Source organism: Takifugu flavidus, chromosome 2 (assembly GCF_003711565.1).
Source record: "Takifugu flavidus isolate HTHZ2018 chromosome 2, ASM371156v2, whole genome shotgun sequence".
In the NCBI taxonomy this organism is placed as follows: Eukaryota; Metazoa; Chordata; class Actinopteri; order Tetraodontiformes; family Tetraodontidae; genus Takifugu; species Takifugu flavidus.
In genome coordinates, this window is record NC_079521.1 from 6553140 (window position 1) to 6569491 (window position 16352).

A 16352-nucleotide genomic window follows, 5' to 3' on the forward strand; every position below is an offset into this window, starting at 1 on the left:
AGCAACGTGGCCGGGAGAGAGAGAGAGAGAGAAAGAGAGAGAGAGAGAGAGAGAGGGAGGGACACATACAATGAAAGGACAGCATGGAGAAAAGTGGGAAAAAGGACGGTAAACAGCTGTGAGAATAAAGGCCATAGTTGCCCTTATGAAAAGGAGCAGATGTGTTTAAAGCACCTGTGGGAAATAGGGACACAGGTCAGTTTGTGTGCTGCCTCTCTTAACATTGCTCAGTGTGTTCGGGGTGCTTGAGTCTCCGGAACTCTTAACTCTAACTTTGTAATGTCACATTTTTCTCAAACACGATTTTTGAACAGTCCTGTTCAATAACGAACCCGCCTTGTCTATAGTTTGCTTATCAACGGGCCCCTCATTTAGTGCAATTAAAGGTTAATAAATGACCCAATTATAGTGCCTCAATAATATTTTTTCTGTAATTTTAGGTGGACTTTTTTGTTGACTTCTGCTGACACGGATGAACCAAGTTTGTTATCTGCTGTATTTTAACAGCAGCTAAATGTTCGGAGAATTTTTTTCACTTGTAGATATTTGAGCATATTTTCGATGAAAGTTTAAGCTTGAATTTTTGGTTAGTTTTTTTTAGTTTCAATCAGCCTTCGATTAAGGCCAAGACTGACCCTGAAGCCTACGCTATTAATGCGAAAGATTATCACTGGCAGATCTCCTCACAGGGCCCAGGAAAGGAATCCTCACGTCCAGTCCTGAATAGAACTCAACTCTCAATCATGATATTTATCCAGGTCCTACTCCATGAGTGTTAGAGCATACTCCACCATGTTTCTACAGTCACCTTAAAAAGGTTATAGACTTCAATGCACAGTTTTATTAAAGACTGTCAATGCTAACTTCTACTCATCGCGACAAAGATTTGGCCTGAAAGTGGATTCAGAAATGGAACGATCCCTTTTATTCAGCCACTGTAGTTCCACCTCAAACAGGGAGGGGGAGGTCTTTACCATCACTGCAGCCTGGCACTAGAGGGCGATCAAGACCTGCTGTGGTCTACCCTTTAGCTGTTCTCTCATGTATATCGTAATACACCGTCCATGATATCACCTGCACTGTCACGCAGAGACGCCCAAAATCGGCCAGATTAAAAAATGCACAAATGTGAATCCTAATTGGAGGGAGTTAATCTAATCTGGTTCCAGTTTTTCATATTCCATTGGTTGGCTTTAGAAAATCACTCTACACCATTCTGTAGTGTCATCTCACATTAAAGGTCATCTATGGCAACTGATCATGTTCCTCTCAGCTGGCAGGTTAATGAAGGTCACATCCACATCCTGAAGGACATTGTGGTCCAGGCATGAGCTTCAACCCCTCTCTGATGGCCTCTTCAAAACCTCTGTAACAGCAGGAGTTTCTCAAGCACAGCCTGTTTTTTTTTTTATTAAAGAAACAAATCAAAGGCTTCTAACATGTGTGAATATGAACACATCAAAGGCTCTGTGGATGAAGAGACCCTGCTGTCTAATGCTCAGCAGCGCTCAGAGAAAGGCCTCTGCTCAGCAAGCCATGAAACAGAGCTCTTAAGTGAAGGACTTAAAACGATAGAGAAAGCATCATGCAGTTGCAAGATGAAGAAAATGTGTATTAGCGTTTCCCCTCAGATACCAGAATTAAACACAACCAGCATTACCCTGTAAACACAAACATACACACATTTATGCATGCGAGCATAAGTTGGTCTCCAAAGACACTGTATGTGGCAAATTATGTTCCTCTATAGCTAGATACATACTATGTGAGCTAATTAATTTCTACATTACCATGGCAACACAACCGTTCTACTGCAGTTGTCTTTGTTATTAATATAGCATTTTGACGTCACAAGGGAGTGTGTGTGTGCGTGTGTGTGCGTGCGTGTGTGTGCGTGCGTGTGTGTGTGAGTGTGTGTGTCTGTGTGTGTGTGTGTAATAAATCAGAGAGGAATCCTGTAGGGACCCTTAAATTATTTGTCACAAGGGGGATCAGAATAAAACAAAGGGATGATTGTGAGGAGGTGAGTTATCTTGACTTTCACTGGCTTACCAGTAAAGAGCCACTATTGCTTGAGGTTATTTTTTTGCTACACTAATCAGCTTACTGGCTGGTTTGTATGATGGGTTAATTCAGTGCTTAGTGTACAAATAAATATTACATTCCCAGTTACTTATTTGAAGCTGACCATATTTCTAATTTAATTGCAAAAAGCGTTTGTAATTCTCTAAATGAGCTCACTGATTATTGCTCATCGTGCTTGTTTGTTAAGAAGGTAGTTTGGCTCAATGTGAAATGTATTCATCAGGTAAACAGCCTGACGTTAAAAGTCAACAATACTGAAAGAAAAGTACATTAAAATGTGATTTGAAATTGTATCATTTACACCACAATTCCAGCTGAAAACTGAAGACTGGCCTTGGTTTATCTGGAGGCTGCTTATTTTTGTCTTAAGTAGAGAGAACCTTTTTTTATTGCTCCTTATTTTGATACTGACAGAGACTTTACTTGTTTGACAAGAGGCTAAGATGCCCTGATACTGAGAAACCAAAGAAAACAAACATTTACTGAGAGGGTGGTTTTTTTTTGCAAGGTCTGTACTTGACCCTTCTGCTGTTTGTCCTGCTGTACATCTTTGCCCCTCCATGCTCAGTGTGTGTGTGTGTGTGTGTGTGTGTGTGTGTGTGTGTGTGTGTGTGTGTGTGTGTGTGTGTGTGTGTGTCATTTATAACCTCTGTGTTATTGACCTTGATCTTGCACAGACACTGAACTCGATCCGTCACTTACACACACAAACAGACAGGAAGACACACACCATCATTCTCCATCATGGGATCAGTATCTGTGAACACGGGCCACCAACACCTTTGATGGATTTACACACTCGTGCACGGTTTAAAGCACTTTCTTCACAGCATCTTTGACATGGTTTCTCATTTTTCTGCTTCTTTACTGTTTTTTATCACTCTGTCATACACATCCACTTTCTGCTGCCAGCATCCTGTCAGAGCAGGTGGAACAGACCGTCTGCATCGCTTCTGCATGAATACACTGATCCTTACCCTGCTGATGTGTGCATATGTGTGTGTGAGTGTGTGTGTGTGTATGTGTGTGTGTGTGTTTGAGTTCCAAATGAGTGACCAAGGAAGGTAAACCTTTTCTTCCCTCATACACAATTACCCTTCTCTTCATTCATTACTACCAGCTCTGGTAATACTCCTGGAGTTTTTGTTAATATTCTGCACACACACACACACACACACACCACACACACAGTCACACAGACAGCAGTCTGTTTCGCTGCTTCTTCCTTTTTGTCGCCCACTCCATCCGTGCAGAGTAGAGCTGAGATGTGCTCGCCTGCCCTTTAAATGAATCTCTCTCTCACACAAAAACACACACACACACACACACACACACACACACACACACACACACATGCTCATTGGCTATCTGTGGCACTCAGACTGACTTGCTCACAGTTATGACACAGAATGCTGATGAACTCAGAGGTTAAGGGATGCCTGCAGTCGATAGCAAGCGTGAGGAGATAAAAAGGCTCACCGACGGACATTTTATTCTTACCGTAATCTCATGTAAACAATGTCATCAATATATTTTTCTGTAAAATACCAGCTTCCCCTTCCATGTAAGACTGCGCTGTCTCGACTTCATCCCACATTGGCCAAAAGTAAACTCAAAATTCTACTCTTTTATTGAGCAATGAGCTGAAAATAAGGAAGCATTGATGGGAGCAGAAATATGGAAGGAGTCAAAGAGAGCACAGAGACTGAATGAGGGTCTGTGTGTGTCCAGAATATTAACAGAAACTCCATCTCTATCAGAGAGCTCCTTCTTCTCTCCTCTTGACAGCACAGCTCACCTTTCCCTGTTTTCCAGGCAGCTTGGCTTTTTCCCAAATCTTGGCTGATTTGGAACAACGAGGCCCTCATCTCAGGGGCCAAGCAGCATGTCCACTTTAAGGTCCTGCAATGTGTGTCTGTGTTTGAGTGTCTGTGAGGTCAGACAAGTAGATCACGTGTTCCTCTTTTTAAAAGATTTTTGAGATACATTTTGGAATTTTCCGGCACTTTAGATGCTTTACAGTTTCTTCAAAATGGATGATTGAGAGAAATTCTGCTTATTTGCACTGGCTGCAAACATTCTCCCTCTGAAATTTGCAGAACAACATCAACACCTGCACAGAATTCATAAAGAAGTCTGAGAGCAAATCTTTTCTTCTTATTTTCACTGTGGTTGTCATGCCGATGCCCTGCTCTGAATATAATCCTCCCAGAACACATCCTCTCGATTCAAAAATTGCTGTTTTCCCACAAGACTGTCTGTATTTGTTATAGAGTATAGAAGGTGAATTTAATAAATGCATGGAAGGAGGCTAGTGTATCTATGCTCAGTCTCCTCTCTACTAACACATAGTCACATATATATCTCAAATATGGTTACACTTGTTAGCCAGGAGTGTGTGTTTGTGTGTGTGTGTGTTTGTTTGTGTGTAGTGTGTCATTGACATTGTTTTATATCCACATTCTCTTATTTCACGGGACTAACAAGATAACCCTATGCACTAAAATGCGCACATGCACACATATAAGCAGTGGTCGGTCGGTCGGTCGGTCTGTTTATGTGTGTGTTGTTGTGTTGACCTAGCTTAACAGGCAGATCACACATAGAGAAGTTATATTTTGGTTATATTTTTGATGAAATGTTGCTTTGTGGGATACATACAGACATACAAATCTCTCTCTCTCTCTCTCTCTCTCTGTCTCTCTCTCTCTCTGTCTCTCTATTCCTCTCCCTCTCTTTCATGCACACCCACACTTAATTACAGAGGTTTATTGTGTGTACAATGTAGCATTACAATAATATCTGTTTCTGTTTATGACAGCTCAACACACAGTGTGATTTAGACTGTCAGGTAGTGTTTTAAAATTTTTAATGAAAATTAAATAATGAGAGAGAAATATATATATAGAGAGAGCAAATCAATAATAACATTGAAAATGGTTTGTAAGGAAACAGGATGGCTTTTTTACTCACATGTCCCTCTTTTCTTCCGTGTTCCGGTGAGTCACATCATTGCCAGCTGAGAGTTGAGATCAGCCAATCACCTTCTTATTGATCAGATACAAACATCCAAAATGCCTCATCTCCATAACTCATCTATTGCTTAATATCTGATAAAGAAATTATGTCAACCAGTCAGTAGAAAGTAGAAAATCTCACCGTGTTCAACAGCAAAAATGTACCTTGAAATTTTTTTATGTGTTCAACGAAACATTCCTTTTCTGTTTGATCGGTTTTATTGCAGAAGCGATTTGCAGCAACAGAAACTCACCTGACACTTTGCAATGATGACAAGTGTTTTAATGCATTTAAATCCTCATGAGGAGTGGCTATGCTCACATTTCTGACTTTTAAACACATACATACACACACACACACACACACACACACAAATGCAGAAGTCAAGCTTTCCTGGCAGCATTCGGAGATAGAGGTGTTGCTCAAGGGCCTACAGAGGTGATAATGAGCATGGGGACAAGGATGGAGGCATGGTAGAATCCCCAGAATGACACACTTTTGTGAAGTTTCGTGACCTTTCTGTCTCAACCTACAGTATAGAGCACTGCTGCTCCTGCATCCCCTCATGTTTACTGGTTGGCACAGTGATACAGCATAGCCTCTTGAAGAACACACAAGAAATGTCTTTCATTTCTAGTCGGTTACTATGCTAACCCAGAAAAGGCCTCATTGTTGATCAGACTAAATACTGTGAGGTATTGGTATTATTTGATCTTTGGCTTAGACTAACTGGTTTAACACAGGAAAATAATTGTATTTATATTTAGTTTGGGCCACATGTGTTCTCTTAAGGTGTATTTGAAACATCCATCTATGTAAAAACGTTAGCTCACAACATCGTGCTTGATGAGTTTGGTCTAGACTAACTACGGGCTTATAAATAAAACCTACAGTATTTCCTTTGTCAGATTAAAAGCTTAATATTTTATATATAAAATTAAGTAAATATTTTTAGTGGGGTCAAAAGAGGTTCAACAGGGATTTAGGCACAGATCTGTATCGCCGTGTGTGTGTGTATGTGTGTTTGTGTGTGTGTGTGTGTGTGTGTGAGTGTGTGTGTGTGTGGTGTGTGTGTGTGTGTGTGTGTGTGTGTGTGTGTGTGTGTGTGTGTGTGTGTGTGTGTGTGTGAAGAAACCCAGTCCAGTTGACATAGAAAACTACCTTGGACTGTTACAATCAAAATTGTTTCTAGGCGCTTTACAGAATCCCAAGGCCTGACCCCAACAAACAACATTGGCAAGGAAAAACTCCCCTTTAACAAGAAGAAATCAGGGAGGAAGTCTAGAAGCAACCATTCTTTCCGGCTTTGTCATTCACCTCATTGTTGGTCTAAGACTAACAGCACACAGTGTGTTTGTGTATAGAGTGTGTTTCCCTCAGAATACTTAAGACACTTCCCTTTAACCCATCTTTCTGTTTCTCTCCCTCCCTCCAGGACCCCTCCTTCTCGCTCCTCCTTCATGATAAGCTTCAGGTGCCAAACAGCTCTCGGCGGGCGTGGAACGAACGCGACAGTCGTTGTGATGTCTGCGCCACGCACCTCACTCAGCTCAAACAGGAAGCTGTGCGCATGGTCCTGACGCTGGACCAGTGGGACCTGTCTCCCACCTCTTCTCCTACTGCCTTGAGTGGCCGGTATGGATTTCAAGGCCCTCCTGGCCCAACAGCAGCGTGTGCAGCTGGGTGGCCTCCACCTTTTCTACCTTACTCCTCTTCATCATTGCCTGCAGCTGCAGGGTCAAATGCTCCTCATGCAGCCTCTCAGTCACCTTCCCCGAGCCCCAGCCAGACGCCAACACCCAGCCCAAGCCATGGACCCTCCAACAACAGCAACTGGAGCCCCCCAGTAGGACAAACCACCAGCACAAACTCACAAACTCAAAGCCCAGGACACAGACAGGGTTCTAAACCAAGCTCCCTGGGACTGGGAGGTGGGGCTGATAAGAGAAATTTGGCTCCCAGTCCTGGAAAAGCTGGGTCTCAACAGCAACCAGCGACTGTAACCAGCAGTCCTTCCAATAATGTGAGCAGCGGTAACACTGGAGCACCGCTGCAGGCCCATCAGAACCCGAACCGAACAAATGGAGGCGTGACCCTGTATCCCTACCAGGTCAGAAAAACACACTATTATAAGTTTTTCTTTGAATGGCAGCAGAATGAAAAAAATCTCAATGTCCCCCCCAAAATATCAAAGTACCAGAAGAAAATTTAGTTATTCCAAATGCAAAACCTTGCAAAAAAACCATCAGGTTACATTTGAATGTAAATGTAATGTCAACAATTGAGAGTATACTTTTATTTAGTCTCTAAAACATGGATTTTAAAAGCTGCGTGACAAAGAGATTCAGTTCTTATGACACACCAACAGAGTCAAAAGCTCTGTCATCAAAAGAGAAGAAAAATACCATCTTCAGATAGATGAAAGTAGGAACTTAGGTGTTTCTTTCATAAGATGCCAAACATAGATCACGCTGAGAACAGGAAATGAGTCAGAAAGAGAGCAGTCAGGAGATAAAGGTGAAAAAGGGAAGAAAAGGCCCCCGGTGACATGTGGTTGAGGAGGCAGAAGAGCAGAGACTCCAGGGGGATCCAGACGTGTGTGTGTGTGCATGCATGTGAGCGTGGTATTAACGTGTGTATGAATGTGTTCTACAGATGTAATAATTCATACAGTGATAATTGGGACCCAGGGGACTATATGTCAAAAACTCCCCTAGTAACCCTTTCACACACACACATGCACACACGCACACACACACACACACACACACACAATTTCTTACTGCCACAACTTGCATTTAAATGTGAAGGAAGTCTCTGTAAATTCTAACTCATGTAAAAGAATCCACCAGTTTTCATCTCTTTTATTTGTCTTACTGACTTGATCTTCACTGTATCAGGTTGTATTTGTGTTGCAGTCTGTATGATCACCATTGCTTTATGTTAGAATTGTGTTTGTCAATAAGAACAAGAATAGTAATATTAATGATGCCTCAGAACAGGTACGTGTGTGAGTGGCAGCAAAGGTTTCATTGTACAAGTACGGAGAGTCAGAGCGAGATAATAAATCACCCCAGTCGACACTCACCCCAGAGAGAGAGAGCAAGAGAGGAGGGAGGAGGGAGGGATAATCAGAAACTGGGAAGGGAAGTGGAAAATGGAGAAACAGCATGAAAGATGAACAGATGTGAGCTAAGAGGGAGGAAAGGATTGATGAGGTATGAGTATAAACAGCAAAGGATCCTTATAGAGTGCTGAAGTGATGGACCAATTCCTCTGAGACGCAGATTAACTGATCCATAAAATAAGACTGGAAGTTCCATTTAGATGTTCTGCATCCCTCCTCTGCTCTTTTGTCTCCTTAACCCCACTCTGACCTTTGAGTGTTCACGGTACAGGGATGCATGTGTAAATACATGCATGCAGGAATGCCCCCTGGTGTCGTTAGGGTCAGATTCACTGGAGACGGCGCTTCCGCCGTCAGACATAACTGCATGTCCTGCAGGATAAATCAGAGTGGGTCTCATTAAACTTGTGACCTGAAGGTGATCGGTTCAGAGCCTGGCAGCATAAATCTGATTTGGCTGGAGCGCTCTGCAGCGATACCCATCTCATCACTTTACATAGAATTTCAGGTCTCGTGTCAGAAGACCTGAGGCTGGTGATGACGTAACTGCACACAGTTCTGGAATGTGATTGATTTAAGGACAGTAGGGACTGTTCAGAGACAGAGGAAGGTTGAGACTGAGTGAATTTTAGACAATCTACTGAACTAAATCTGAGGTCTCCGTCATTTCCTCTGTGACAGGTACACTTTGGAACATGTGCTATGTGCAAACAGATGAATGCATTTGATGAATTTTATTGATTTGCAGCAACAGATATGGCTGATGGTGCTGGCGATATCCTTATCGTTCTCCCCTCACTGCAACAGCCTAATATCCACATAGAGGTCGTTAACGTCTCCTCCAGCATCATTTAATCTGATTTATATTGGAATGGAGAGACGGCAGCTCTGTCCTGTGGGAAGATCTGTGTTTAAAAGTGTAACAGGCACCAAGAAAAAAGAAACAATGTCCAGGTAGGTTTCAGGCACCCATTTCAAGCAGAATGCAGCACAATATTTAGTCCTTTGCTGTGTTCATTTGATGTAGAAAGACTAGCTTTGATTGTTGGAAATTCCCACATAAAGGTGAGCTTTTTAGCATTTCTCCCCCATGTAATAAATTAAGCTTGATTATTGTGGTGCAGATGAGTGAAACAGAGGCTCGTGAGTTCAGCCCTTGTAGCTGAAACTGCTGACCAGCAGTTCCATCATCGTTATTCCTTGTTTGCAGCTGGTATAACGATGCTCTGTGGAGACTTCTCTCCCAGGTAGTTTTCTTTCCCCCATTTTCAGGATAAATGAGTAAACAGTACAAATCACTTCCTATATTGTATGTTTACAACTGCCTTAATAATGTATAGGCAGCAGGAAATGCACAGACATGCACACAAGGAGTGGTATATAAACTATAGAGGCGTCTTATTTACAATCGGTAATTTATCAAGGCAGCGGGCTTGGACCTCAGGAGTCCCCAGCCATAAATGTAGAGACACCACAGAGCTGATTTACACTTACCCGCACATATGCACAGGTGCAGAGTGCAGACGTGTGCGTGCACTGACACATTCATAGACCTCTGAGCCGACTTACCTGCTCCTAGATTTATTCTCCGAGAGGCCATTGTTCCTTTATTGGAGCATCGGGTGATGATTTAGGTCCTCGGCTGTCTGGGTGCTGGCAGTTCATAAAGAACGATAATCAATAATCTATAATCCATCCTTTTCATGTTTGATTATGCTGCACACACACCTAAAGAGGTACAAATGGCCATATGTACATACACAATACGGTGTTGACTTATCAGTCTGTCATAAGAAAACAATACAACAACACACATGCCAAACATAGATCATACACACACGCACGCACACACACACACACACACACACACACACACACACACACACACACACACACACACACATACATACATACATACTCCTTTTCCCACATTTGCACTATAAAGTCCATTCATGTCCTCACTACCTTTGCACAGACAGCTCTATAGTTTTGCCCATGATGGTGCTCTATTATTAAGACACACTGCCCAGAGCACTACGCTAATTAGGTCATATGTGTTTCCACCACTGGTGTGTATTTGGTGATTTGGTCAGCTCACCCCCAGGCTGGTTTCTTTTTTATTTTAAAAGACTCTCACTGTAATATCAACTGCACCAGAAAAAACAAGGAACAGATTTGCCAAATAACAATCGGTAGAAGACTTCAGTTGCAGTTCAAAGGTCATTCTTCCATGCAGAATAATAAAGGACAAATGTCATCAAAAGACATATGTGAGTAGTTTATATTGTAACCGAGAGGGGTAAAAGCTGTAACAGAACAAGGGCTGAGGTAAACTGTATGTCTGTGATGTGAATGTCAGAACATCTGGAACCATCACAGACAGAATCATCATGGAGTGGATCATCATGCTCGGTTCTATCATTAACATTTTGGATCTCTGTCTTTCGTCAGACCTCTGAGGCCCCCAGAGAAAGTTTGAACGAGGTGACCCTGAATCGCTACAACACACACTCGCCCTCACACACAAACTCAGCGGCGCTCACCGGCTCTCCCTCTCATCCTCCTGCTGCGACCTCGGTGGCTCCCAGCTCCACCACCTCCGCTGCCGCCTCCTTCTTTGCCAGGTAGGATGACAGAAGTGTCTCCACTGAACAAAAACTGTGCAATTGATTCAGCTGTTGAACATTTTAGATTTCTATTTATATTTAGTTTGAATGTTCAGTGTTAACAACACTTAAAAATGTGCATTGATGACCCATAAAGGAGGTGCTAAATAGAACAAGGTTTGTACATTAATATATTTTGTACTAGTATTTATTGAGAAACCATCCATCCCTTCACCCCTGTCAATAGATGAATAAATGTGGGAGGCTCAAAATGAAATAGTAAATTATTCATAGATGACATAAGATTATGAGTGTCTGAAGCACTGCTGGGATGTCACAGCTAATAAGCTGCTTTAAATCTTTCATAAATATTTTAGATGATGGGGAAGTGTTCCTCTGTACTTTCACACTACACTGTTTCCTTCGTTTTGTACAACCTCTCTTTCCTGGTGTGTATTCTGAAGGTCTAAAGACAACAACCACCACAATCAGTCTGTGCTTGATTTAATTCATTATGTGCAGAACACACAAATGTACGGACCAACAATGTTTTTGAGGTTTGATTGTCTGGCTGCTGAACTCTCAGGTGAAAGGGCAGTTATTCACACAAACACGCGCACACACACACAATGCTGGAAATGTAATGACACCTGTGTGTGTGCGTGTGTGATGACACCTGTGTGTGCCGTGGGTTAGTGTGTGTGAGACCAATTTAGGCAGTCATGCGATTCTGCGAAATCGCATGACTGCCTCGGTCTTTACCCTTACACATGGATTGCATACTGAAAATCCTTATTACACACATACACACACACACACACACACACACACACACACACATACACACACTGACTGCACATAACAAAGTCCAACAAAATCTCTGGCTGCCACATTTCTCCTCACCTGATCCTTTTCTTTCTTCATCCTCCCATTCTCTCCTATTTTCCCCTAATTGCCTACATTCTTTATTTTCTTACAATCTTGTCCTTCTCCCCCCTCCCCCCTCGCCACATACACACACGCAGGCGCACGCACCTAACCTTTTTTTTAAAAAAAACCTCTGCTAATGTGCATGAATATAATATCTTTCATTAATCCCAGGTTGTCTGTGAACGTGTTACACACACAACCTGAGCGCATCATCTTCCTGCTGTAGCGGCTTTCTGGGATAGAGGATAGAGACACACTGCACGCCTGTAGGTGCATGTGTGTGGAGGTGTGTATCCAAGTGTGTGGATGCTCACTCATGGGGGAAGGGAATTTGTATCAGTGCCGGAATTCTTTACTGCACAGTCTGTGGATTGGATCTTTGGGGATTTCAAATGTGTGTGTGTGTGTGTGTAGAATGAATAAATAGGTCCCATGTGAATCTGTGGATTGAGAAGCGTTGTTATTTTAGATAAAGCTCCACTGTGAAGCCAACTGATGCTGTCTGGTTCTCCTGGTTTCTTGTTGCTTCTCCTTGGTGGTTAATTTGCCTCCAATTAAGCAGCAATCAGAATTGTTAATCACTAATTTAAATTGATGTGATTGTTGTTACTGTTGTTGGCAGACAAATTATCACAACATGTTTGGATTTTTGGGGGGGAGAGGCTTAATTTCTGTCATATATAAGTCAAACTGAAAGAAACTGAAGTCTGCTGATGAGCAAATGGCTCATTAGCTCCCAAAGTCAATTTTAGTCTGTGTTGTTGCTGCCAAAATCATACTGGTACATGCTGAGATTGGAAAACATGACGATATTTCCAAATGCCCAATATTAACTTCTTATGTTCAAAAACCCTTTCCCTTACCTTTGTGACTGAGCAACCAGTTGCATTATCAGTGTAGCCAGGAAAAAAACTCTAGCTGTTGCTCCAGACAGCAAATGTCAGATATATCCCACATCCACATAATGGAACTTGAAGAGGTGGCGCCTGTCTTCACACCATGACACAACAGCAGCCGATCACCTGTCACTGTCCATATGAAGGTGTGGATCAGTCGTCACTGACATGGGGGCAGCAGTCAGCAGAGTTGTGTGTTACAGTGTGGCTCAGTGGATTATTTCCACAATCCAAAGAAGCATAGATTTGGTCCATTCATGTGTATGCGTGTGTGTGTGCACGTGTGTGTGAATGGTGTGTAACCTGTGCTGACCAGATGACCTGTCCCTTTCCTGCCTGCCACCCAATGAATCCTGGGATAGGTTACAGCACTCTACATCAGCCTGATTAGGAATAAGTAGAGATCAGCACATGATGCTTCAGAATCGCAACTTCTAGACGTACTAAATGCAATGGTACATTTTAACCTTAATGTTAATGACCAGCTGGAAGTGACAACAAGTTTCACACAAGCTTACAATATAGTGTTTACAGAACACATCTGTATGGAATGATGATATTAAACTGCACTGCTGCAGATTATAGGCCACAAAGCTCAAGCTGGGTTCATGCTCCTCTTATATAAGTCCAGTTGTTGACGGGTTAAGGAAGTATTCATGTTGGTTTTCTCTGCCTCTTGTTGTGACCAGTGCTCTGTGAATTAAGGAGCTAAAAACATCCACTGTTTTTACATCAACAAATAGTATAACACATTTCATTACTGGCCACATATAGGGCGTTGGAATTTAATAGCGACAGTCAAAAGCAATCGCATCGGTCTATGTCCCTGCCCGTACCTGCCTCCACTGACGGCGTTAAATACAGTGTAATTAGCTCCACGGTCTGCAGACAGGGTCATAAATCAGCTGTGTTTCCTTGTGTGTTTCTTGTGGGTCTTTGTGTCAGGACAGGTTGTTTTTAATTGTGTGGAAGGAAGAGGAAAACAAAGCAGCATCGTGTCCGTCACTCGGTTATCGGTGACCTGTGCTGGTCCTGAACAACAGAGACACATGAACTGACCCGTACGGAGGGGGATCGATCCATAAAGCCTTGGCCGAAGAGACTGATGCACAAATGGGAAACAGCAATGGATGAAAAGACAAAAATAATGAGAGAAAAGGGAAGAAAAGAGGAGACGGCAAAGAGATTTTTATCACTTCAGGGGGATTTCAAAAAGAAGAAAGAAGTGAGGGATGAATGGAGGTGAGGGAGCAAATTAAAGGATGGGGTGACAGAGGAAGAGATGGTGGAAGGAGAAATGAAGTAGATGGATGGTAGACAAGTGCCCTTGAACTGGGGCTTAGGTTGGAATTGAGCCACTTGACCAAATCCCAGTCCACTTATCATTAAATAGAGCCAGTCAGTAGGTGTGTGTTTGTGTGTTTTCACAAGTGATGTGTGTGAAAGAGCAAACAACTGATGGTGAGAGGACATAAGAGGCGGGTAATAGCACCTATACGAACATGTGCACGGAAGGCACCACGGATAATGAGAACGCAGGTTTTGAGGTTCTTCCGGTAAATGTTGGTAGATATGAGACATCTTTGTTCTATTTTTATTGCACATATATTACAGATCACTTTAGCTGCATTTTATGAAATTTGCTGCGATGAATTCTAGGTCTGCTCACAGTGATAAACCAATTAGTGGGCTGGGAGCTTCGCTTCCTACTGTCGACGGTACACCGAGAAACACAGGCGCACACAACTCTCCTGGGAGAGCTGGTCAGATGGTGAAATGCTTCCTCGTTCTGTGGGTCACTGAGTCCATACAGCTCTTCTTCCTCTGCCTTCTCTTGCAATATTCACCCCTCTCTTTTTCTTCTCTCTCTCTCTTGCTCTCTCGCACCAGCTCTTGCTGACTCTCCTTCTTACTCTCATTTCTGTAACCTGCTGCAGTTAATTGAAAGCCAATGATGTGAGAATATGGCTCTTTGACAGAGAGCGTGGAGCGTGTCAGGGCTGAAGGTCCCCCGTTCTTTCTCTCTCTCTCTCGCTACCTCTCCATCTCTCTCAGTTTTAAGGGCCTTTATATCATTAAAGCATTAATACTGCAACTCAGACTGTCAGGATATCTACTTGTTTTTATTTTAATTGAAATGATTACATTTTCAGTGAAGGACTGTGTATCCTGCACCAGAAGCTTCAAATGAATGAATGAATTCAATTACTATTGACAATAAAATGTAGCGTAACGAGACAAATGAACTTTTATAAGATAATAACTGTCCTTTTGAGCTGGTTATAATGTAGCTGTTAGATGTAAGACGAACGTCACAACTAAAACATGATCTTCCCCTATTACTCAGGGGCAGTCTCGGAGCTTTATACTCTAATGCATCTTCTTATTGCTTCCTTTAATAAAAGCTAAAGCAGGATGTCAGTGTTATATTGAGAAAATGATGTGAAGTCTGGTGCTGAAGTTAAAAATGTGTGATAACAGCAGAAAGAGAAATAGGTGGGAAAACACCTAAAAGGAGAAGCAGCGTGATGAGGAGAGGCGATCGGCTCCACATGATGAAAGTTGGGAGTTTGCTTGCTGCTGGGCTCAGACACAGTCAAAAGGCCATGTTTCTGGAGGCCTGTGAGCATCTTCTACTAAATGTTAATGTATTATATCTGTGGACAGTAAAGGTCAGATCGGGGTGTAATTTTAGCTCATTCCTGTGTCTTGTTCCCGCCTTCAGAGCTGCACAGAAGTTGAATCTGTCGTCAAAGAAGAAGAAGCAGAAGGCTGCTTTGGCCGCGGTCCCGGTGACATCATCACCATCATGTGACCCCCCGCTGTTCTCCACCAACTTTAGCTCTGCTCTGATGAAGGCCCCGCCCCCAGCCCCGCCCTGCCTCCTCCGTGCAGCCAACAAAATCAAAGACACCCCTGGACTTGGAAAGGTAAAAACGATATTTGTTTCCTTGTTTTTAAATAATTATTCTTTCTTTTGGTTTGGTCTGTTCACCAGTGGGACCGGATACACCTGTAGAGTTAATTTGCTTTTCATTTGGATGAAAACACATTCCAGAACCTTTCAGTTTGTCACAGTTTCCAGGGAGCGCTGGTCCCTCCAATCTGCAATTCATCACATTTTTCAATGAGCTTCTGAGCATTATGGAGCCATGATGATTATACTGACCTTGGCCAGTTTAAACGCACTACGTGTGTGTGCACGTTTATGCGTAGGTGAGAGCGAGGGGGGAGGGGAGAGCGTGCTCCCTGCTGTACAGGAATGCAGCCTAATGGTTACCATGGCAACACATCGTTGGCTGACTAAAGTCATCTGTCACTGTTGGTGAAACGTGTGTGTGCGCATGTGTGTGTTGTAGAAGCAGGGGTCCATGTGTCTTGAGTGTGTGCAATATTGATTGTCCATGTAATGAGTTTTTAGTGTCCCCTCCTCCACAGTTTGAGAGACTCAGTGACTATGTGTGTGTGTGTGTGTGTGTGTGTGCGTGACTAAATGCAGTTGTCCATACAACTGAATTTTTGATTAGATACAATAATACTCGTGGAATGAATCCAGAAACATAAACGAACCGCACACCAACAGTTTCCTGTGGTGGGAGACAAATATGCAATAAAATGTTTGAATATTCTAAAATAGATTTAATTTTTTCCCGGATACTGCAGTTCTTATCTTTGATAATATAATATAAT

The 16352-nt window shown here is 42.6% G+C and overlaps 1 protein-coding gene across 5 annotated transcripts in view; it reads left to right on the top strand.

The window, feature by feature from the left end:
- Nucleotides 1–16352, top strand: part of kif26ba (kinesin family member 26Ba) — a 51686-nt gene that overhangs the window by 10543 nt on the left and 24791 nt on the right. For all 5 annotated transcript variants that reach the window (XM_057014838.1, XM_057014821.1, XM_057014830.1 and 2 more), the window contains exons 3-5: nt 6539–7213; nt 10682–10854; nt 15388–15592. In XM_057014838.1, the coding sequence (XP_056870818.1) occupies nt 6539–7213; nt 10682–10854; nt 15388–15592 (1053 nt within the window). The remainder of the gene's footprint in view (nt 1–6538; nt 7214–10681; nt 10855–15387; nt 15593–16352) is intronic.